Source organism: Vigna unguiculata, chromosome 9 (assembly GCF_037176805.1).
Source record: "Vigna unguiculata cultivar grain cowpea cultivar isolate G323 ecotype 2 chromosome 9, ASM3717680v1, whole genome shotgun sequence".
NCBI classification, from domain to species: domain Eukaryota; kingdom Viridiplantae; phylum Streptophyta; class Magnoliopsida; order Fabales; family Fabaceae; genus Vigna; species Vigna unguiculata.
The window spans coordinates 12724319-12747657 of record NC_140800.1 but is presented as its reverse complement, the minus strand read 5'-3'; the positions used below and the strand labels follow the sequence as shown (position 1 = coordinate 12747657).

General features: G+C 29.5%; 1 protein-coding gene across 1 annotated transcript; it reads right to left on the bottom strand.

Moving 5' to 3' along the window:
* Nucleotides 1-7093: 7093 nt before the first annotated feature.
* LOC114162124 (tryptophan aminotransferase-related protein 2-like) lies at nt 7094-13689 on the bottom strand. The gene is made up of 5 exons (XM_028045905.2): nt 13312-13689; nt 10136-10439; nt 8767-9047; nt 7569-7870; nt 7094-7385 (listed from the first exon to the last, which is right to left on the bottom strand). Exons 1-5 carry the CDS (start codon nt 13644-13646, stop codon nt 7201-7203), a joined length of 1407 nt encoding a protein of 468 aa, XP_027901706.2. The 5' UTR covers nt 13647-13689; the 3' UTR covers nt 7094-7200.
* Between the last annotated feature and the right edge of the window lie 9650 nt (nt 13690-23339).

Genomic DNA, 23339 nt, shown 5'->3' with positions numbered 1-23339 from the left:
GGATACGAGCGGGGAGGTTCGTATGTTCCGTGCTCACACTTGAGGCTGATATGAGCGGGGAGGTTCATAACAAGATGTGTTCACGCGTGTTGGACTACGAGTGAGGAGGTTCGTAAAGGTTAGACTACAAGTGGAGAAGTTCGTAGAGGTGGACTACTTGCATGGAAGTTCATAGAGTGGGACTATGAGTGGGGAGGGTGGTAGAGTTGGACCACGAACGGGCAGGTTCGTGGAAGCATATGGAATCCCTAAGATCATGGTCGAGTATGTGCATGATATGATTGGGTGGGTTAGCCTCATATAGATTATGAGGTTATGGTTGCAATTACCTTGTGTTATAAGGTCTTTAAGTGTTTGAGTATAGTCTAGTGAAGTTAATTCTTTTAGGTGAGGTATTCATGTGGTGTGCACATATTTTATTCTTTTAGGTGAGGTATTCGTATGTTCCGTGCTAACACTTAAGGCTGATATGAGCGGGGAGGTTCATAACAAGATGTGTTCACGCGTGTTGGACTACGAGTGAGGAGGTTCGTAAAGGTTAGACTACAAGTGGAGAAGTTCGTAGAGGTGGACTATTTGCAGGGAAGTTCATATAGTGGGACTATGAGCAGGGAGGGTCGTAGAGCTTGACCACGAACGGGAAGGTTCGTGGAAGCATATGGAATCCCTAAGATCATGGTCGAGTATGTGCATGATATGATTGGATGGGTTAGCCTCATATAGGTTATGAGGTTATGGTTACAATTACCTTGTGTTATAAGGTCTTTAAGTGTGTGTGAATATAGTCTAGTGAAGTTAATTCTTTTAGGTGAGGTATTCATGTGGTCTGCACATATTTTATTCTATTTTAAGCTCACCCTTTCTATTTATGTTTAGTGATGATCGTGTAACATGTCACACGGGAGCAAATATTATTCCAAGTAATGATGGCAAGGCATAGAGCCAAAGTGAGGGCTAGCTTGAGAAATCTTGTTAAAGATACATGATTTGAAATATTTTGTATTTTCTTTAAGTCAATTTTAGAATGTTGGAACCTTTAATAATATAATGGTGAATTATGGATTTTAGCTTTAGGCGCTCTTAATGATTTTTAAATTTTTTCGCCTTTTAGAAATAAAATCAGACAATTGAACTTATTTTCAATTATAAATTCTTTTATTAAGTAATATTCGTCAGGGGTGTTATAGATGCTAAAACTTTGATTTTCCAAAATTTATCAAAGCAAAAATCTACCTCCCTTATAGATCATTTTGTTAAGATTGTATATGTTGATTGCACTGCATTGCAAATCTTCCCATCCAATCTATCTCTAAAAAATGTCTTTTCCTCTATAGCTTGCATCAACATATCCACCAAAGTCTTTTCTCATTCAAACCATTGTCTTCTCCATGGTAAATTCCAAATCCAATTTTCCTCCACCCAAAATTCAACCTCATCTAAGGTGGTTTCTTTTATGATGGAGTTCAAATATAGTTTCTCAAATCTTACCATTAAAGGAGTTTCATCTAATCACTTATCATCCCAAAACATTATTTTGTTTCCCTTACCTCTTCTCCATATAATATTTTTATTAAACCAATTTCCTTCCTTTCCCTCCCCACACGCTCTCTTAATATCTCTCCACCATAACGAATCATGGTAGCCATCTTTTGCATGATCTATTTCCCTCCATGACCTATATTTTGCGACCAAAACTTCTTTCCATAGACCTGAAACATCTATACTAAGTCTCCACTTCCATTTTCCAAGTAGCGCTATATAAAACAATTTCAAATCCTTTACCCTTAAGCCACCTTCTTTCTTTGTTCTACATATCACTTCCCACTTAACCTATGCAATTTTCTTACCTTCACACCCATCACCCCATAGAAACTCTCTATAAATTCTTCTAATAATTTTTCCCACAACCAAAGGCATTTTGAATATTGATAAATAATATAAGGGGATGGTTGACAATACAAATTTTATTAAGGTTACTCTTCCTACGAATGAAATATGCCTACCTTTCCATATGGATAACCTTTTCCTAATTTTTGATATCATATCCAGCAAAAAATCTTTCCTTCTATGGTTCCTCCTATTGGATGCCTAAATACTTGAATGGCATATTCATGATTCCACAATTTAATACAAAAGAAAATTGTTCAAGCTCCTTTGTTGAAATCATATGCTGACTAACTTGCTTTTGTGAAAATTAACTTTAAGTCTTGATGTTAATTCAAAACATGTTAGGATGCTCTTTATAACCATAATATTTTTTAACTTAGTTTTAGCCACAATTATAGTACTATTAGAGAATTGTAACATACTAATCATAATTTATTTGTTACCAAATTTTATCCTTTCCAAAAGTCTTTTGATCTCAACTAGTCTAACTACCCCAACTAGTTCTTCGGCCACAATAAGGAACAAGAATGGGGTTAGAGGATCCTCTTGTCTAAGCTCTTTAGAAAGTTTAAATTCCTTTGTTGGACTCTGATTTACTAGGACAAAAATAGATGATGATTCTAAACATCCCCAAATCCATTTGACCCATTTGTAACAGAACCCTAACATCTCCATTATACATATGAGGAACTCCTAATTAACTTAATCATATGTTTTTTCAAAGTCAACTTCTACTATTATGCACTCCTCTTTTTTTCTCTTTACTTCGTTTGCGACCACTACACTATCTAGTAACCTAAATAACATGTAAAATTGTGTCTAATCACATATGGTGTAAATTTCTTTTTGACATTTTGTTCCAAAAAGCTAGTTTCAAATAAATTTAATTTGTTCTTGTTTTGAAAAGCATGTTCCAAATTTTTCAGAAAATTTGTTCTGAAATGTTTCCTAAATTGAAATTATGGAGTTGCAAGAAAAAAAGAAAACCCATTTTTTATTACATTTGGGTCTTAACCTAGACCAATACCAAATGGCGGGCAAAGAAACCAGACTTGGGCATATCAAAATCCCATTAGAACGAAGACAAACAGATTAAAAAAAGACAAAAAGAAATAAATAAGAAGTATTATCGTAAACGTGTTCAATTTTTTATGCAAAATATCTAATTTTAATATTTATATATAGGGGTTTGTGATTGAATAAGAGTGTAAACTCATTACATTTTTAGTAATCTATACATTGTGGTCTCACATATCGTTGTACATTCTCAAATAATTTGGTCCTCAATCCAAAACTGTAAAACCAGCTACTGTCTGTCAGTATTTTGGATTAAGAGGGCTTCTCCTTACACCTCCAAAGAGTTCTACTACACTCCAAAAAAATTTAAATTTCCTATAATACCCCTTTGAACCCTTTGATCATTCAGCGGTAAAAGTTAAAAAAAAAAGATTCTTTGTGCCTCTATTGTAAAATCACGAGTTCTTCAATTGACCTCACACCCCCAACACTTTTTAACATGCCTCCTTCACTTTCTCGTTATTAAAGAGAAGTTCTCCACTCACACTACGAAATTTGAAACTCATTCCCAATTTGAAATTCGCTGCTACTACTGTATATTGGAGGCCCTTTGCATTGATACCCACACCCACACAAAAGGTAGGTTGTGCCCGTGTTGCACCGACGAAATCCACACCCACACCCGCAGAAGGTAATCGCTACAAATCTGTTGCACTCATGAAATTTGCAAGGAAGCAACAAATTCTTTGTTTTTCTCAAGAGTAGCATCCATGGTATGCATTATTCTTCTATTTACTTTGAATATTTGAATGTATATGTAAATATGAATGAATATGGTTATTGTTGAACTTTGATTCTATCATGTGTTATATATGATGTCTATAAAATGGAAAACATATAGTATGTGTAGCATCAGTTCAAAGAGCGTGTACAAGGAAAAAATGGATTTGGGTCACAGACCATAGTTCGAAACCTGGTAAAATCGTTAACCAGCTTTCGAAACCTGGTGAACAGTGCCTAACGAATTTGGAATTGTGTATCGGCATTTGAAGTCCGGTTAAGTGATTTAACGGAATTCGAAATTTGTTTTCCTTTTATACTAGCATTTGAAGCTCGATTATGGAATTGTGTACCAACATCCGAAGCCCGATTAAGTCCTTTAACGAAAATCTAAATCCGTTTTTTTTAAACCGACATTCTTAGTCTGATTGTTGATTTTAATTTTCTTATTTTTTATTTGATTTGTTTATAAGATTTAATTTTAATTATTTTATAATTTATGTATTAATTATTTAACTTTAGATTATTTATATTTTATATAAGTAGATTAAATAAAATTTTATTATTTTAATTTTTGTAGTTATTTTTACTTTGTTAATTTTTAATTAATAATGATAAATTTTTGTTTAAAATATTTGCCTTTAGATTAATTTTATTTAATTATTTTCAAGTTATTTTCATTTATTTATTATTTTTTGACATATAAGATTTAATTTTAATTTGATTAATATTATTAATTTATTGTTTAATTGTTTTTATAATATATTTTATTCATATTTATTGTTTTTTAGTTCTGAACTTGAGTTTTTATTTATTTATTTTTATTACATTACATATAAAGAATTATATGATACACAATAAAAATATAAACTAATTATAAATGAATAAAAAGTTTTAACTTTTTTAAAAAATTGAAAAATAAAAAATTACATTACATATAAAGAATTATATGATACACAATAAAAAAAACTTTAAAAAATAAACAAAACATAAAAAATATTAATAAAACAATAAATATTAAATAAATAAAATAAAAATAAAATTTATTAAAAAAATATTTAAAATTAAATTAAAAAAATAATTATGGTTTTAAACTAATTAATAAAATTAAAAATACAAATATAAAACAAATACGTTAAATAAATAAAATATTATACCTAAAGCTATACAATTAACAAAATAATTACAAAGCATTTCAAAATATCAAAAAAATAATTAAAACAAAATACGAATCAGATTTCAAATTCTAGTTCGTATAAAATGAAATTTTTGTTACCATCATCACCGAAATTTGGTTTGTATTAAAAATAAATTCAAAAAAAAATCAAAATTAAGAATTAAAGACTTAACAAAATATTTAATTTTTAGAAGTTTGAAACCATAAAAATATATAAATTAAATAAATATATAATAAATCACAAAATATAAATAACTTACAAATTTAATACTTGAAAATATTTATTATGACAAATGTGGAAACCTGTAACAAGATAAAGTTGATATCCAAATTCATTTTCTGAAAAATCGGATATCGAAATTTGTTTAATTTTGAAGCGGATTTCCAAATCTATTTTTGGACACAACTGGATGTCAGAAGTCGGTGTATGTTTTTTTGTTTGCTTTTCCATGTCATCATCTATCAACATCTTTTGAAACCCAAATTCACAACCATGCATTCAATATATACAAAATGCATTCAGTATATACAAAGGTTAACGTATAAAATGAGTTAATATATACAAAGTTGAACTATAAAAATGCATGCATCTCATCAGCATTTTGAGTATATCGGAAGCATGGATAATGGATGTGAAACAATAACTTAGATACCTTAAAAAGATAAAACTTAAACAAGTGGATAACGGAATAACGTTTCGATAAACCTGAATGATGCAACCCAAACAATCGAAGTGCAAAATTTCAAAACGCAGTTGAGAGCGAAAGTCGTAGAGGTTCTGAAAACATCAAACAATGAAAGTGGCTTCTCGAGGGGTGCAGCATAAGAACAAAATACAACTCTCAGTTCACCTAACACAGTAATTATTTTAATTACTTTTACCTACTTAAGTTAGAGAGGCAAAATGGATTGCACAATTAATCTTTGGGGTGCAGTAGAAGTCTTTGGAGGTGTTGGGAGAAGCCTCCTTGAATTAAATAAGATTAAAGAGTTCACTTGAATAGAATTGAGTCTTCTTCTGTTTACACTCCCCTCTATAGCTAAATGCACGTCCATTTTAATTCATTTATTTACAATGATGTAGTCTTATTTTCACTTTCTTGATTCATGTTCGGGAAAACACTTAATAACTATAAATGTTTTTCATAATATTAAAAAAATAAAATGTACTAACAAAAATACATTTTGAAATATTAGAAGATTAATTCGAAAATTAGTTGATAGAACACAATTTTCTATTTTTACATTTCGGAGTGCATTTCTTGGACAAAAATTAACATTTCATGATAGTTTTCTTTTTCTTTAACATTATGAAAATGCTTTTGGAAACATGAAAATGAAAGAAAAGTTTAAAAAAGTACTTTCCAAAATATTAAAAGAAAAAAGTGTGTACCAAAAAGTATATTTTGGACTATAAAGAGAGTATTTTAAAAAATATTTCATAAACACTTTTCCTTTTTACATTTTGGACCATACTTTTCAAAAAACATTTTTATTTTCTTAACATTTTTTAGTATCACTTTCCAGAACATTAATATTATCTGTATTTAGTAAATTACTTTTCAGAATGTAAGAAACACACAAAATAGTGGTTCTGAAAGAAGTTATTTTTAACGAGACCTTCCTCATCAAAGTTTGACTAAAAAAAAAAACAAAAGATGATGTTGAGAGAATGAAAATTATTTTAACTTTGTTGGAGTGAAACATAATTAATTTCAATTAATCTATATTGTACCAGAAGTACTGTTAACGAGATTGGGTAAAAGCATAGAAAGGCATGTGAAATATTAACAAGAGTGCAAGAAGATAAGAGTGTTTTTAAAAGAAGGGAAATATGTCATTTTAAATAAAGCAAACAAAAGGAGAGTGCAGATATTAAAAGTTGGGGTGTAACTAGTAGGATCAATAGCTTCTTCTGACTTGGATTACTAGTTTTCCTAAACGAACGATTAGGACAGAGAATGAAAAAAAAAAAACATTATAGTTACTTCTCCTCAAGTTAAAACCAACTGGTACACACAAGTTCAAAAATTGAAGAAATTATACAAGATAACTTTGTTAAACTATGTTAATCTTATAATGTTTTTCGTGTCATGTACATCTTCATTTGGTCCAAAAGTAGAATCAGATAATGTATTTATACTAAAAGAATTGGACTATTTTGGTACAATTATTATTAAACAGAGAAAGAGCCATGACATGATGAAATAATTATGCAGCAAAAGAGAAGGATAGAAATGAAGGAGCAAAATTGCATTTCGGTGTTTCACTCTCCATCATACAGAAAACTAACACTTCTAATTATCATACAAACATTACCCAGAAGCAAATTTTCCCAATCACGATTTTATGGAAGAAAGCCTCTCTAGAAAGTGGCTAAAATTTTCATCAGTATCCAACATGCTAATTCTTACGTATTTTGGGCTAACCCCAAAGTGTTTTCCACTTCTAGTTAAGATGTTGTGTGCTCGAAGGAAGCTTTCGCAATCTTCAACGTTTCCCTCACACTTTAACCACACAAAAGCTGTCAAATCATCAAACATGCATAAAACAAAAACAATATAAGTTTTTATATGTAACTTGAAGTTGATTACTGAAACACTTTTCTTAAAAGTTGAGCACAAACAAAATCACTAGACAAGTAACTGAAAAAGAAGAAATATGAACGCATGAAATCAAATTTGTGATCAATAGAGCAAGTAAGTACCTGGTTGAGGCTCCAAGACCTCTTTGAAAAAAGTGCAGAATGCTGGTGAAAATTTAGGCAAACTGAATAAGTCACTATGCTCCACCACTAGTCTAAGTTGCTTCCACCTGTTTGCCATGAGTTTGTGGCTGAACTTGAAGAATGACTCCCCCTCTTGGGGGTTTCCTTGTTCCCAGCTGTCAGAAACTGCCCTTAAAACCTTAGCTGCCCTGAGTTGAGAATCCTTAGACACTCCAATTGTGTTCAGCTCTATGAATTTTGTCATTTTCTTTGCCACCTCTTTGTCTTTCACAAGTGCCCACCTACACAAATTACAAAAATTAATGTGCATTCTACGAATTTGATTCATCTTTCTTTACTTGGAGTTATAAGGTTGATTTAGTATTAAAACTGGAAGGGAGAGTGAGAGAGATTATGAGTTTAACTTCTATTAACACGCATATAAAGTTGACATGGTGGATTTGTAAGGAAGTGTAGGAGAGGTTATGAATTCAACTTCCCTATTAACAAAATACTAATAACTAACATTGCTAATTAAGAAAAAAATAATAATTCTTTACTTTATTTTTTATACATCAAACACTTTTCAGGAAACCAAAATGGTTCCAGTCCAACTAGCCATACTTCTAGATTAATTACTAACATATTTGGTTTCACATATGTTAATACTTTTTAACAAAAAATTTAAACAAGTCTTAAAAAGAGTGATAAAAGACATGTATTTAAATAAGTTACACATATGTTGATTGTGAATTTGTATTGTTTTCTAATGATAATTAAGAGTTTAATTTTGATAATCTGGTTACTGAAGATTTACATCAGAGTTATAAGGTTCGTGTAGTAATAAAATTGGAAGGAAGGGTGAGATAGACCGTGAGTTCAACTCTATCCTATAAACACTCAAAAGTTATAAGGTTAGTTTAAAAAAGAAAGTGAAAGATATTGCAGATTCAACTCCTCCGCTAACATATTAACAACTAACATTCTCCATATTAACATCTAACATTGCCGATAAAAGAAAAAAAGAAAAAAACTGAAGATTTACATCAAAGCATTGTGCAGGTTAGGAAAGTAAAATTCCAATTTTTGTAGAACAGTAATTCAAGAAACATCCAATGAAGGTTGTACAATTGTTGTGAAAGAGAAAATAATTGAGGAGTGTAGAAAAAGGTAGCGTTTATGATATGGGTGAACTTACCCTATGCGCATTCCAGCATGGCCAGTACTTTTTGAAACAGTGAAAAGGGTAAGATCATGATCTGCAGGTGCTGATATTGGAGTGTACTGTGGCCAGTAATAGGCAAGGTCATGGACCAAAAATCCCTGGCTTCTGTTGACCTTAGATATTCTTGCATGTCCATCAGGATTATTGGGAGAAGTAACCAGCTCAATGTAGGGACCCTCTTTCTCAAAACTTTCTGCATCACCACCCCATTGGTACAGTCCTGATTTCAGGTGATTCGTCATTGATGGGTACGACTGCAAGTAGTTACTTAGTTAGTTCACTCGTCAATTTCATGTCAAACCATCAATTACTCAAACTAAATAACGTGTCACTGCAAAATTTTCCAGGTAAACCTCACCATAATGAAAGTCAGAACCATGTGATGTAACTAAAATGTGTGTCACCTTGTCTAAAATCTGTGTATAATTTGTTTCTTTGCAGTATATAGTGTGATTAATGGGGTCAACCATAATTAGTAATGAAGCCATATCACACTTTTTTTGTTCATCAATTGAATGAATGTTAAGATTTTCAAATCAAAACTACTTTACTGACAGTTCCGCACATGCCACAGTTGGACAAAAGTACCGAGTGTCATGTGATCAGTTGCAGATGTGAAAAATTACGAGTGTAGGAAAAACAGAACATACTGATAAGATAAACATGGAAGGATTAACAAGGAAAAAAATCAATTTTTGTCAACTGTGATTACAACAGTTATTAAAGAATTGAACAGAAGTTTTTTATTTTTCTGTTTTAAATACATAAAGTATATTATGATATGATCTTAAGACAGTACCAGTAAGGAAGGAAATTAATTGCAGAGTACAGATACCTAAGAAATGGTAGGAACACATTGAATGCTATAACCAGTAAGTGTTTCATTCAGAAGAATCTCAGACACAGTTAACTCAATTGCTTAATGTTTATTGATTTCCAACTGTCACAATAAATGTCTATGGTTCATCATCAACAACCAACAAAAAAATCTTGACTTAGTACACTGTTTTAAGTTCCTTGGAGCATGCAATAATTGCTTCACTATATATAAAAAAGTGGTCAACCACTGTCTATTTTATAACACAAGCTGTATGTGGTAATTAGTACAAGAGCATTGCTTTTACATCACAGAAGCTGTATCAGAAACAGATTCAAGAATGACCTTGCTGTTCTTTAATCAAACACTTCATATGCATGCACTTTTACTAAAGAATACTTTTACAATATCTTAGAAATCTTCTTGTCTATTAATTCTAGACAAAACAGAGTATACACCTAATTTTATATTTTGGTTCAATCATAAACTAAACTAAAACATGATTAAAATATAGTTTTTACTCACTGAGTAGTAGGGTGTGGCACAGACAACACTGATTGGTTCAGGTGCATCAGTAGGGGAAAGAGCATAGAGAGCAGCCAGAAAAAGCTGAGAAGAACCTGTGCCAACCACAATGTGTCTCCCTTCTGTCACAGCATTTCCCACCACCGTGTGCAACCTCACCACTTCCCTTGCAAACTCTGCCTCCAAAAACCAGCAAATGTTGGTCACATCAGAAAAATAACTCATCGATTGCCACCCCGGGATTATGATCGTGCTCTTCTCACCACTTTGTCTCCAAAATCTCTCGTACACTCTCGGGTCTCCACTGCACAAAATCTCAGTTTCATATAATTTTCAATCTTTATTTTAATGCATCACACAGCTCAGCAGAAACTACCCAGATCATGCACCATCTTCATGTCCCACAATGAACAAACATCTCACAATAAAAAAATTGCATACCTTCTATAATGTCATGAACTATAAAACATGCATTATCATCATGTCCACCCATTAACAAATATTTTAAATCATGTTGAGAATTCTTTTATGGAAACCGAGAAATTTCAATCTATTAATTTTATGACTTTTTTTTGTATTTCATATGCATTCTTCTTATCTATTTCTATTCAATTTACGAAAGTGAGAATAATGAGAAGAGTAAAAGTACAGTGAAACCAGAAAAAAAAAGTATAGGACTTCAAAGATATAATGAACCTAGACAGATACATTTAACTAACTGCTCTCACATGTAGACACAAATCCCATCATAAAATTTCTTTTGAGTAAATTAAGGCATAGTAATGATTTTGTTTCTTCCACAAATTAGGTAAAGAAGGGGCAATGAACAAGTTGAGGAAAGGGCATTGAAATTAGTAAGTGATGAATGTGCACGTGTAAAGGTTATGGAAAAAGTAATCATAAAACTGCATTAGCCAAAGCAATGATTTGATGGGTTGAAAATATAAGGGTAAATGTATGCATTTAGCATTACATGAATGAATGTGAAGCATGCAGAAATGAAGAGTGAAGGGGACAAAATATGTTGGAGTTGGATTTCCAATTTCGGAGGACCCACAATGTAGTTGACATGTTTAGATCCAGATTCCAAAGGGTCCAACTCAAACCTTGCTTCTGCAATTCAGCGAATCACGTTTGAGCCAAAAAAAAAAAGCTTAAAAAATGTCTTCTCACTCACTCAGAGAACCAAAGAAAATAAGCGCTTCCACATAGTGTTATGTTATGGCCACGGCCGAAAGAGTGTCTTTATGCAGTGCCTATGTGACCCCACCAACTTCTTTTTTCCTGTTCTTCCAACTACCAACGAACACTATTATATCATAGCATTTAAAAAAAAATGGTGGGTTTTCAAAGGCAAAATAAAGATAAACACTTTTAGAAATAAGTGTGTTTTAAAGAAGAAATTTTTGATCCATTTTTTTCTATGACATGTAGCAGAATTTTTGAGTTTATGAAAAAACAGTGAATATAACTCAAGACCATGTGATAGAAAACAGTACCTTAAAATGGCGTGACTCGGTGGGAGGAAAATTAGTTGGATATCAAATGTTTCTTGGTTAAAATGTTGGAACAGTTTGTTGATTTAAAAATAGTTGTTTTAGAAGTAAAAGACAAGGGTTCTTACAAATTGAATAGTTGAGTTGGAATGGGTGTCCTTTAAAATTGACTTTAGTTTGCAATTATGTCATCACTTTTGTATTTCCCCTAATCAAATATACTATTATAGCAATAGTGAGTGTCTCTTAGGAAAAGAATAATTTGTTAGAAGAGAGAAATGATTTTTGAATAAAAAATGATAAAATTTAAGAGGTTAATGTAGATAATTATTGGGTTAGACAATGTCAATGAGGACCCCGCCAATGGTGCTAAAGTTAGACTCTTCTACTTGGCTACCACTTCTAACATAAAAATGGGACTCTACTTTTTCTAACTAAATCATAACCCTTGTGTTGAGCATTGCGTTGTGCATGATAAAAATGAATTTTTTTTTTTCTTTTCTTACATCGAACATGAAACACACTTAGGAAGATGACAGGATCCAACATTTAGCAGTAAAATATGTTTGAAAAAACATACAATCAAAATATCAGCAACGTCTTGATCTAACTTAGAAATTAAGGAACTTTAAACTCAGTTTTCGGTGTTGAAGAAATTATTAAATGATTTAAGACAATTAACTTGACGTTATTGCAAAATCTGTGAGAAAAACGTTGACTGATAAAATCCGTGATATATTTGGAAACGTGATACATCACATTTGAAAACCGTGCTAATCCTCAGCTATCTCCGATAAAAAAACATAATAACACTGAGTTCCATGTTGTTCCAAACAACTTCGGCAACTTCTAATTTACTAAGAAAATTAGTAGAACTTAACTAAACTATGTGAGAATTTAGCACATGATGAATAGCACGGAACTCTTAAAAAAAAAAAAAAAAAACTTAAACTTTGTTGAAAAAACAATTGAATAAGTTTAACCTGGTTATTCAAACATTTATAAAAACATTTGAATCCAAATAGTTCCATTCATTTGAACACCTATTAATTAATAACTTCTGTGGAATTTCTCTGTTAATTTAATTCCAATTTATTTACACTACTCGTTTAAATTATATAAATAATCTCTCAATTTTCTGCTACAAGTATAAAATAATAAAAAAATATATATAATGAAACAAATTTGTTTGTGTACTGTGTCTCTGCTGCTATATTCCTGACATTTTTGGTATGAGCAAGTCACGTTAGAGAAGATGAGTTGTCTCTGTCTTCTCGGGTAACAATAGCTATAGCAGAACGCAAAGAACAGGACCAAAGACGCAAGACTCAGTCATAGCTACCAACAAACAAACAAAAGTGGTAGCAGAAAATGACAGTAGAATCGAAAATTTTCAACCATCTAACGCCAAATAATCTTCCATCCACAACAAGTATTTGGTCTCTGGTTACCTTCGACTCATTACTTTTTACTTATCAATAAAATTTCTTAACCCTTTAGCTTGACAACTTGAAAAATGTCTAAAAACATGTTCCAAGTATCTTGAAACGTCAAAGGTTGCTTACTCACTCAAACAACCAACATATTGCAAGTTATAATAAACCTTAACCAACACATCATATACGAGAAAAAAAACTAAAACTAGTAAAACATATATTATGTAGTAAAGTCTTTGCTTACTGGTCGAGGTTGATCACTCTACTCCCACTTCCTGTTGTGCAAGTTGTTGAATTGGAGGATGATGATGATGATATAAGCATGTTGGAATTGGTTCTTGCAATGGATGCCCCTGTTGTTTGTGGTCCGAAACAAGAATGGTTGTGGGGTTCTTCTCCTTCGTGGACGATTAATCTGAGTATGAGACTAACGTTCAAGGCGAGAGATAAGACCAAGAAGTGTTTAGAAGAGAAGAAAGTGAGTTTGGGCATGGCGGAAGAAAAGAGAGAAGAAAAAGTGTGTGTGGAAGAATAAAATGGCTGGTTGAACCGCTTTCTTGTTGCACAGGTGCCACTCATATAAATATAAGTGTGTTTGGAAGAGTGGACCTTTGGTTTCGATACAAAATCAAGTTGGCGAACTTGCCTCAAACGTGGTGCCAACACGTACATAGAATCGCTTGCGCACTCTTACCGAGATTTTTGTTACCATCGAAATCTGTTTTGTTCAAAGCCAAAAGGAGCTCTCTGTAATTTTATAATATATGTTAAATTTTTTCGAAAGAAAATAAGGGATGAAACACGAGTTTCTTGGCGGTTATTATTTTCCTGTGTTCTCATTTTAATTATGGGATATTATTTGAGACCAAAGACTTTCTATACAAGAAGTTATAATGTTTTGATCAGAAGGAGAATGAGAGGAAAAGGTCGGGAGAATTATACTTTGAAGTTAGTATTATTTTTTTAAGGGAGTCTGAGTTGTTTTTAGAACAGATTAAAAAGTGAAAATTATAAAAATTTGTAATTGGTGTGACATATTGAAATTAAATTGATTGATGTAATATATTAAAAAATAATTTTAATAGATAAAAAAGTTATATTATTAAAATGTCCACTGACGTGATATTAAAAAATAATTTTAATAGATAAAAAAGTTGTATTATCAAAATATTTTTATTATTATACGTAATATTAAATTATATATAAATAATTTATAATTATTTTTATAAATTTTATTGAATGATTGAAAATATAAAAAAATATTTATAAAAAATTGAATAATACAATATATTTTGTATGAAAATAAATTTAATATATAAGATGAAAAATAATTTATTTACATGGAGACTATTTTTATTTTTAATAGTAATTTTATAAGTAATAAATTTTTAATATAACCACACTAAATTATTATTTGTATTACTAATTTTTATTATGTTGAATTTTCATAATAAGAAGAATGAATATAAATGAATGACTAATTTGGTAAAACCAGCAGTGTTATCCTCTAATCTTACTATAGGTAGTGGGATTGGATTTTGAGTGAATCCCATTAATCATCTTCTTCCATGACCTTGTATCATTTCCAAAATAATACCACTCACTTATTAATCATCATTTCCTATTCTTTGTGAATAATACATCTATCCAAATATCCAAAGAGACAAGGTGTATATCTTAAAATTTTATTTACTTTAAAATATAGTAGTTATTTTACTCTGCAAAAATGTACAAATTTTCTAGAAACAATATAATATATTAAAATATAATTAAAATTAAATATAAATAGTTTATGTTGTAAAATTTAATAGTAATACCTTATTATTTTTATTATAAAAGATTATCTAAACTTTGTGTATTTTTTTAATAAAATGCATGTTATCATATAATTGTTTAAAAAAAACGTATAATAATTGAGCTAATTAAAATAAAGAAATCAAATCCAAATAAAACAATCATGAAAAAAAAAATTCTATAAATTTAAAATATAAATTTACTAACAAATTAAAACTCATATATATATATATATATATATATATATATATATATATATATATATATATATATATATATATATTAGTTATATTAGACAAACTTAAAATATAATAAATTCAAAATAAATTCTACAAATTTAAAACATATATTTTAAGCAACTAACAATTTATCTCTATAACTTAAAACTTGATTAATTTGCAATAAACAGCAAAGGTCTCTAATTATTTGTTTAAAATTATTTTTAAACACTAATTATAAATAAATTAAAGATGATTTGAATATTTTATAAATAATAAAAATATACAAAATTATTTTGACTTTTTCAGAGAATAATTATTTGGTAAAATATTTATGAGTTCATATTTGTACATTAAATTGTAAAAACGTTATTAAAATTATTGTAAAATATTATACATTATAAAAATTATTTTATATATATTCTACTCTATATGAAAATAAAATATAATAATAATAATATATAAAAAAATAATAATGATTACTAAATATATAATTAAAAAATAATTGAAAGAAATTAAAATTAAATGATATATAATAATGATTACTAAAAAGTAGTACAAAATATTAAAATTCAAATATTAAATAAAAATTCAGTAAAATAAATAATCAAACATAATTATTCAAAAAAGAAATTATAAAACAATCAAACAATCTATATTTAACTATTTAAATCACTGAATATAACACAAAATAAATTAATATGAAAAAATATTAATAATGATACATCTTTATAAAACTTTTATTATAACACAAATTGAAAATTTCGAAACGGAAATACATAACACCTATAAATTTAAAATATAATATATATATATATATATATATATATATATATATATATATATATATATATATATATATATATAAAAGAAAAAAGTAAAGCAAAAAAAGAGTTCTTAACTCAATTTTTCCATTGATGCATATGTGTCGTTTAAAGCTTGCATGTCATTCATCAGTTCTTGGGCATTGCTCATTAAGGTAAATTACCCAATGAAAAAATTGATTAAAAAACAAACAATGATGTGTAATGATGAAACTTAGGATAAATTACAGAAGGGAAAAATAAAAGGGAGAAATGAAAATGAGAAATTATGTGTTCAAGGTTGTATGTGAATTACAATCTGCTTAATAAGTTTACAAACAAGAATAAGTATTTGTTTTTAGGAAGGAGATCTAATGAATCAATTGCATGTTATTGTAGTATTTTCAAAGATAGATGAGATAATGGTAGCATGTTACAAACTAGATTTAATATGAATAAGGTTTTAAAATTAAAATTTAAAATGTATTAAGATCTTTTTAGAGAGAAAAGATGTCTGTATTGTTTTATAGTCATTCAATGAAAAACTTTTATTTATAAATTTATAATAAGTATATCAACTTTTACAATAGTTATGTCAAAAGTCCTTCTAATTATTTTTGTTAATAAATAGTGTAAAAATATTACAGTAATACATTATATATAATGTTAAACTCTTTTATATCTGTATATTACCAGAACCAAAAACAATCACGATTTCCTCTGAATATGTATATAATGATCAATCAACCTCAAAGTAAAATATTACTATGAAGAAATACATTAAGGAAACTCGTTACTAATAATATAAGCCAATATAGTAACATCTCATTTATAGATCATATATGTTTGATTATAAGGTCAAGATTTAAGTTTTATAAAATTTAATGACATAAGAAAAATAGATTATGAATTATAAAAATAAAAAATCATTTGTATCTTAAAAACATATGTTTTTATTAACAACTACAATAATAACGTAAGTATTATAAAATCTTTAAATTAGAGTAAAAATTGTAAAAAGATTAAATTAACACTATTCAATAATAATAATAAAAAAACCAGAAAATTGTAATGGTGATTTATCAGCATCATATATAGGTATCTCTGCAAGAAGTGGACCGGTCTAGTGGACACCTATATCTCGGTATCAATGTGGACTGGTCCAACTCTAAACCAAATACCAATCAATCAACAACGTTTCATGTGATTGTTTTCTCTATCATTTTACAACTTTCCCCTTTTCAACTTCTTTTTAATCAAAAATGCTACTTTATCAACAAAATTTCATCCAATTAACAGTTTTCTTTTTTATATTTTTTCTGTTAAAATTTGGTAATAATATTTTTGTTTTGATAATTTCAATAATTTTACATTATTTATTATTTGATATTAAAGACAATTTAAATATATTTTTTTACAATTTTTTAAAAAAAAAAAATTTAAATTTTAAAGTCAATACCTAAAAATTATGTATTATTAATATTTCCAAAATACTTTAAATATGTATTTTTTTTAAAATAATTAATTTTTTTAGTGATTTTTTTCTCTTATTTTTCACAATTTTGTGTCAAATTTATTTTAATATGATCATTTGTGTGTGTTTTCTTCGATAATTCTAAAATAAATGCAAAACTTCCTTCAATAGACCTTTCTTCTTTTAAAGTACCAAATATACTGAAGTACCATTCTTGATATAAAATGGGTCTCCAGAGCCTTATGTCAAAAGACAATGTTTATAATTCCTTTGAGTATTTCTGTTCGAAACGGCAATCGACTTTTATGGAACTGTTTTTTTTTTTTTTTCTCATCTGAAGCGTACATAAAAAATATTTAATAAATTTAAAATAATGCTTATTAAATATATATTATTGAAAATTAAGTTTATTTACTCGATTAATAAAGTTTATAAGATTATGAGAAAGATAGTAAATCTTTTAGTTTAAAACTAGTTTTCAACTCGCGTCTACACATGGTTTCGTGTTTATGTGTATGTTTAAATAAAATGATATAAGTGTGAAAAAAATAATACATATTTTTAATTTTATAATTAATTTTTGAATGCAATCAACGTGAAAAATAGTTTACAGGTTCAGAAAGTTAACACATCTACAAAAATATAAATGATAGACTTTGTATAAATACAAAAGATAAAGTATGTGTAAAAATATAGAATAGACTCTCTGAAAATATAAAGAATATATAGAAATAAGTAGGGTAGACTCACTAAAAATATAGTTCAATGTATGAATAGACAAGTCTAATATGTGTTACTAGACTCGTCGAATCGGTGCATTGATAATCTCGACTAATATGTGGTGTTAGACTCGCTAATCATTATATGGACACACTCATCTTATATGTATTGTTAAACTCATCCAATTAGTATATGGACAAATTTATCTAATGTATATTACAAGACCCATCTAATAAAAGAATAGATAGAGTCGTCTAATGTGTATTAATAGACTCATATAATATGTGTATGAACAAACCTTTCTAACGTATATATATTACTAGACTTGTCTAATTAATGTATGGAGAAACTCGTCTAATGTGAGTTGCAAGACTCGTTTGATCAATGTACGGACATACTTATAATGTGTATTCTTAGACTCATATAATCAATGTATAAAAGGACTTATCTAATGTTTTTTACTATACTCATCTAATCAATATATGGATAGACTCGCCTAATGTTTATTGCTACACCCATCTAATGTTCTTTTGTTATACTAATCTAATCGGTGCATGGATAAACTTGTTTAATGTGTATTAATATACTTGTCTAATTTGTGTGTAGAAAGACTTGTCTAATGTATATTGCTAGTGTCGTCTAATCAATATATGAATAATTTGTCTAATGTGTATTGTTAGACTCATCTAATCAATACATTGATAGACTCATCTAATATTTTTTTCTTTACTAATCTAATTAATGTATTCCTAGACTTGTGTAATGTTTTTTTGTTATACTTGTCTAATCAACGCATGAAATGGCTTGTCTAATATTTTTTTTTAGGAAAAAGATTGTTTGACACCATTTCACAACCATTTTGACAACTTTTATAAGGGTAGAATAGTCTTAATAAAAGTTAACTTTTATATTTTTAAAAGAAAGAGAAAGTGAATAGTTATGAGGGTTGGTGTCAAATGGTAGTAAAAAAAAGTATGGTGCCAAAATACTAGTGTTCCTGCAGAGAACAAATAAGATGAGTTAGGCACAATTGTCACCTTACCATGTAGTCCGCTATCTCCTCAGTTAGTCTCTCTCCGGTTAATACATGTCAGCTTGAACCCAGGAGGGGTTACCTGCAGAAGAGTCTCTGAAGCTCAAGTAAGTCAAAGCTCTCAGAAGGTCAAATCAAATCAGTGATTAATGAATGCGTACCTTTAATTACTGGGGTCGCACAACTGGTAGCATCTGCTGGTTTGCCAGAGGTGTTAAAGGTCAGGTTGGGGGTTCGATTCCCACTGGCAACAACCCACCCAGTATGAATGGACGGAGAAGGGTGATGGGTTGGGGTGTATTGGGCTGCAGACCTAACACAACCGGTTTGAGGGTGGCAGGTGGGATGCCTGGTAAGCCCAAGAGGATCCGGGGGTGTTACAAAAAAAAGTGCACTTTTTTGTAACATCCCTGGCTACCCCTCCTCGGGCCCCAAAGGCTGTCAGGTTACTACAGCCCAATGCACCCCAACCCATCACCCTTCTCCGTCCATTCATACTGGGTGGGTTGTTGCCAGTGAGAATCGAACCCCCAACCTGACCTTTAACACCTCTGGCAAACCAGCAGATGCTACCAGTTGTGCTGGTTTGCCAAACCAGCAGATGCTACCAGTTGTGCTGGTTTGCCAGAGGTGTTAAAAGGTCAGGTTGGGGGTTCAATTCCCACTGGCAACAACCCACCCAGTATGAATGGACGGAGAAGGGTGATGGGTTTGTTAAAAATCAGATCTGTCTAATACTCCTAACCACAAAGGGATCTGAATTGATTAATGTGTTTTTACTAATTTGAGATGAATCTTGGAAAGATCTTTAGGTTTTAAAGCTCAATTAATCAATTACACAGTTTTGGGTTAATGGACTGTTTAAATCAATCAAGAAGAATTAAAAGAGAGAAGAGGAATCAAAACACACAATTTATACTAGTTCGATTCAAGGCGAATCTACATCCAGTCTTCTCCTAAGTAATACACTTAGGAGGATTCCACTAAACAGAAAGGTTCCAAGAATTACAAGCACACCTATGTAATTCTAACCCCAAAACCCAAGAACTTGATTCAACAATCAAGAACTTCCCCTAGGAGCAATGCATCCACACAATTGCACCTAGGTCCACACTTCAAACACTGAAGCTACTGTAATCAGAAATACAGAAAACAAAACAAGAAACGAAAACACCTAAGTTGTGCAGATTTGACTTGATGCTCCTTGAATCAAGCAAGATCCATCATAGTAGAATCAACCATCAATTCTTCTTGGATCTGTACTTGAGTTATTGCAGAATCTTCTGAAGCTTTTCTGTCTCTCAGTTGGCTCTGTCTCAGATGAAAACTGCGTGATCTCCCTAAATTTTTCAGACCCAAAACAGATTCCAAAACAGCTTTTATACAAAGGTTTTTGCTGTCACTAATTCAATTAGCTATTTACCTAATCGATTATCGTGAGTATGTTTTCACTTACTTTGTACAATACTCACAGGTAATCCATTAGTTAAAGAACTAATCATATGCAGAATTACACAGCAGGCCTGAAATACAATTGATAAAGAGAAGCTAATTGCCTAATGCATATCCTAACTGGACCAAGCTATGTTTTATCCTAGATCAGTAGACATCATCAAAAACATTCTTCATTCATAGTAACCTGACAGCCTCTGGGGCTCGAGGAGGGGTAGCCAGGGATGTTACAGCTTGGGCTGTGAGTGGGCCTGGGCCCTAATCCAGGCCCTTAAGGCCTATTGAACGCGGGGGCTTCCATTTTACTAAGTCTTCAAGAGCGGTCTGATCCGTTTACTTCTTGACTTTTCAGATATCGTCCTTGGCCGCACACTGTCCTAGGTTGGCCGCTTTGTTGTTACTTTAGCCTTTATTTTGTTATGAGTCTAAGTCCATGCCAGCCCAAGTCATGTACTTGGGTTGTTTCCGGCATGTACTTGGGTTGTTTCCGGCATGTACGTGAGGGTTGTCCTTTATATAGATAGAGTCATCTAATCAATCTACGTACATACTCGTTTAATGTCTATTGCTAGACTCCTCAGGGAATTGACAAACTCGTGTAATATGTATTAATAGACTTGTATATGTTATGCAGTGGTGGAACTTGGATAAAAATTTTAGGGGTGTCAAATTAAATTTGTTATATATAAATTATTTTTTTAATTAGACAAATAAACTTTTCACTTCCTCTACTTAAATTATTTTTCTACATTGATTTACGGATGTACTTTTCAATTCCTAATATTTTTCATTTCTATTCCAATTTAAGACTATTCAACTAATTTATTATGTGTAAAAAAATTTGTAATGCAACCCAGATACATTAATAATATTTTACAAATTTAAATTGAAAATACAAAATCCCTAAATTTCATAATTAGAATTATACTAATATGAGGAAAACTACAATCAGATTCATGTCAATTTCATAAAAGAATTCCTAAAGTCTTGATTAGGGTTCATACTAATTTGGAAAAAACTTAAGTTGGGAAAATATTGTAATAGGAATAAGATAATCATAAATTTAAAATACATAAATCATAATAAAATACTAATCTTGATTTATGAGATATATTGTGATAATAAATTCTTCAATTTCTTTGTTCTTCCATCTCTTTCCCGATTATCTTTATATCTTTTTCTTTTTTTTACTTTCATACTTTCTTGATAACTTACTAAAAAAGAACCTTGTATACAGAGATAAAATCTTATTCCATTTTATTAATGAACATTCATCAAATTGATTTTTATTTTATTTTTTAAACAATAAAAATACATAAGTAAATGATACAAACTTTTCAAAACTTTATATATATATATATATATATATATATATATATATAATTTTAAAATATATAAATTACATATAAAAAATAAAATTAAAAAATTTTTGGAGGAGTCATAGCTCCCCTTAGTCATCATAAAGTTCTGCCAATGATATTATGTATGGACAGATTTTTGCACTGTATATTGTCAAACTTGTGTTATACGTGTACGGATAGACTTTCTTAGTATTTATTGTTAGACTCGTCTAATTAGTGAATTCAAAAAATATACAAGAAAACTTATAATTTTAAGAAGTGTGATATTTGTATCACAAATATATAAATTAAACCTTTAAAATGAACTATTAAATACAATATTTTATTTTATTTTTTTCAAATATAATTATTTAAAACCTTATAGCAATTTATAGGTACATAAGATTAATGCTAGTTTTTTTATTAAATAATATCAGTTTAATTTTTATTTACCAAAACTATGAAAAATATTTAACGATAAGACTATCTATATTATAATGTAATATAAAAAAGATAAATTTAACTTTTTGTTGACACTAATTTTTTTTTTTAAATATTACATAACATTTTTTTATTTAACAGTATAAACAATTGGTATTATCAAAATATAGATTATTTTTTAAATAATATTATTTTAAAAAATAAAAGTAAAATATATTTTTCTAAATTTTGTTTTATTAAATGATAAAGTTAAAAATCATAAAAAGATAGAACTAAAAGTGAAAAACAATAATAGAAAAAAAGTTAATAATTTAAACAAAATTATTTTTATCTAGTATTTTTTGTTATAACCGTGTGTAATGTCTATCATTAATCTCGTCTAATAAATATATTTATAATATATATTCCTAAATTCACCGAACGACAATAAAAATACATTAATAATGTCTTTTAAGACAATTAATTTTTTCGCTTTTATTTTTTTATTCGGTCTAATAAAAATGTTTAATGTTGAAACAATTTGAAGTTCGAAATAGTAAAAACTGAAATCAACATATATTAAAAAAATTGAAAACATTACGCAGTATGATTTTTTTAGGTTAAAATATTTCGTTGGTCTTTGTTTTGGTTCAGAAATATCAAATTGGTTCTCGTATTTTAATTGATCTCAATTTCGTCCTCATTTTTGTAATTGAGTATTAAATCAGGGCAATCGTTAACAGTGTTAAATTTATTAACGTTAACTTGGTTTTGAATTTCTGACGTGGCCTTATGTATTATATTTCAGTATTGGACATTGATTGCATGGACTGAGAATTAAAAACATTCATTGTGCTTGAAACCCTAAATGATGTAATTAGGGATTGGATTTGGGAAAGTCAGTCGAAGTGCGGGAATGCGAACCCCGTGAGTGTGGACGAAGGTGAGGTCGATCGTGGTCGGAGGTGAGAGCGGGTGCAATTGGAGGTGAGAGCGAGTGCAATCAGAGGTGGATTTA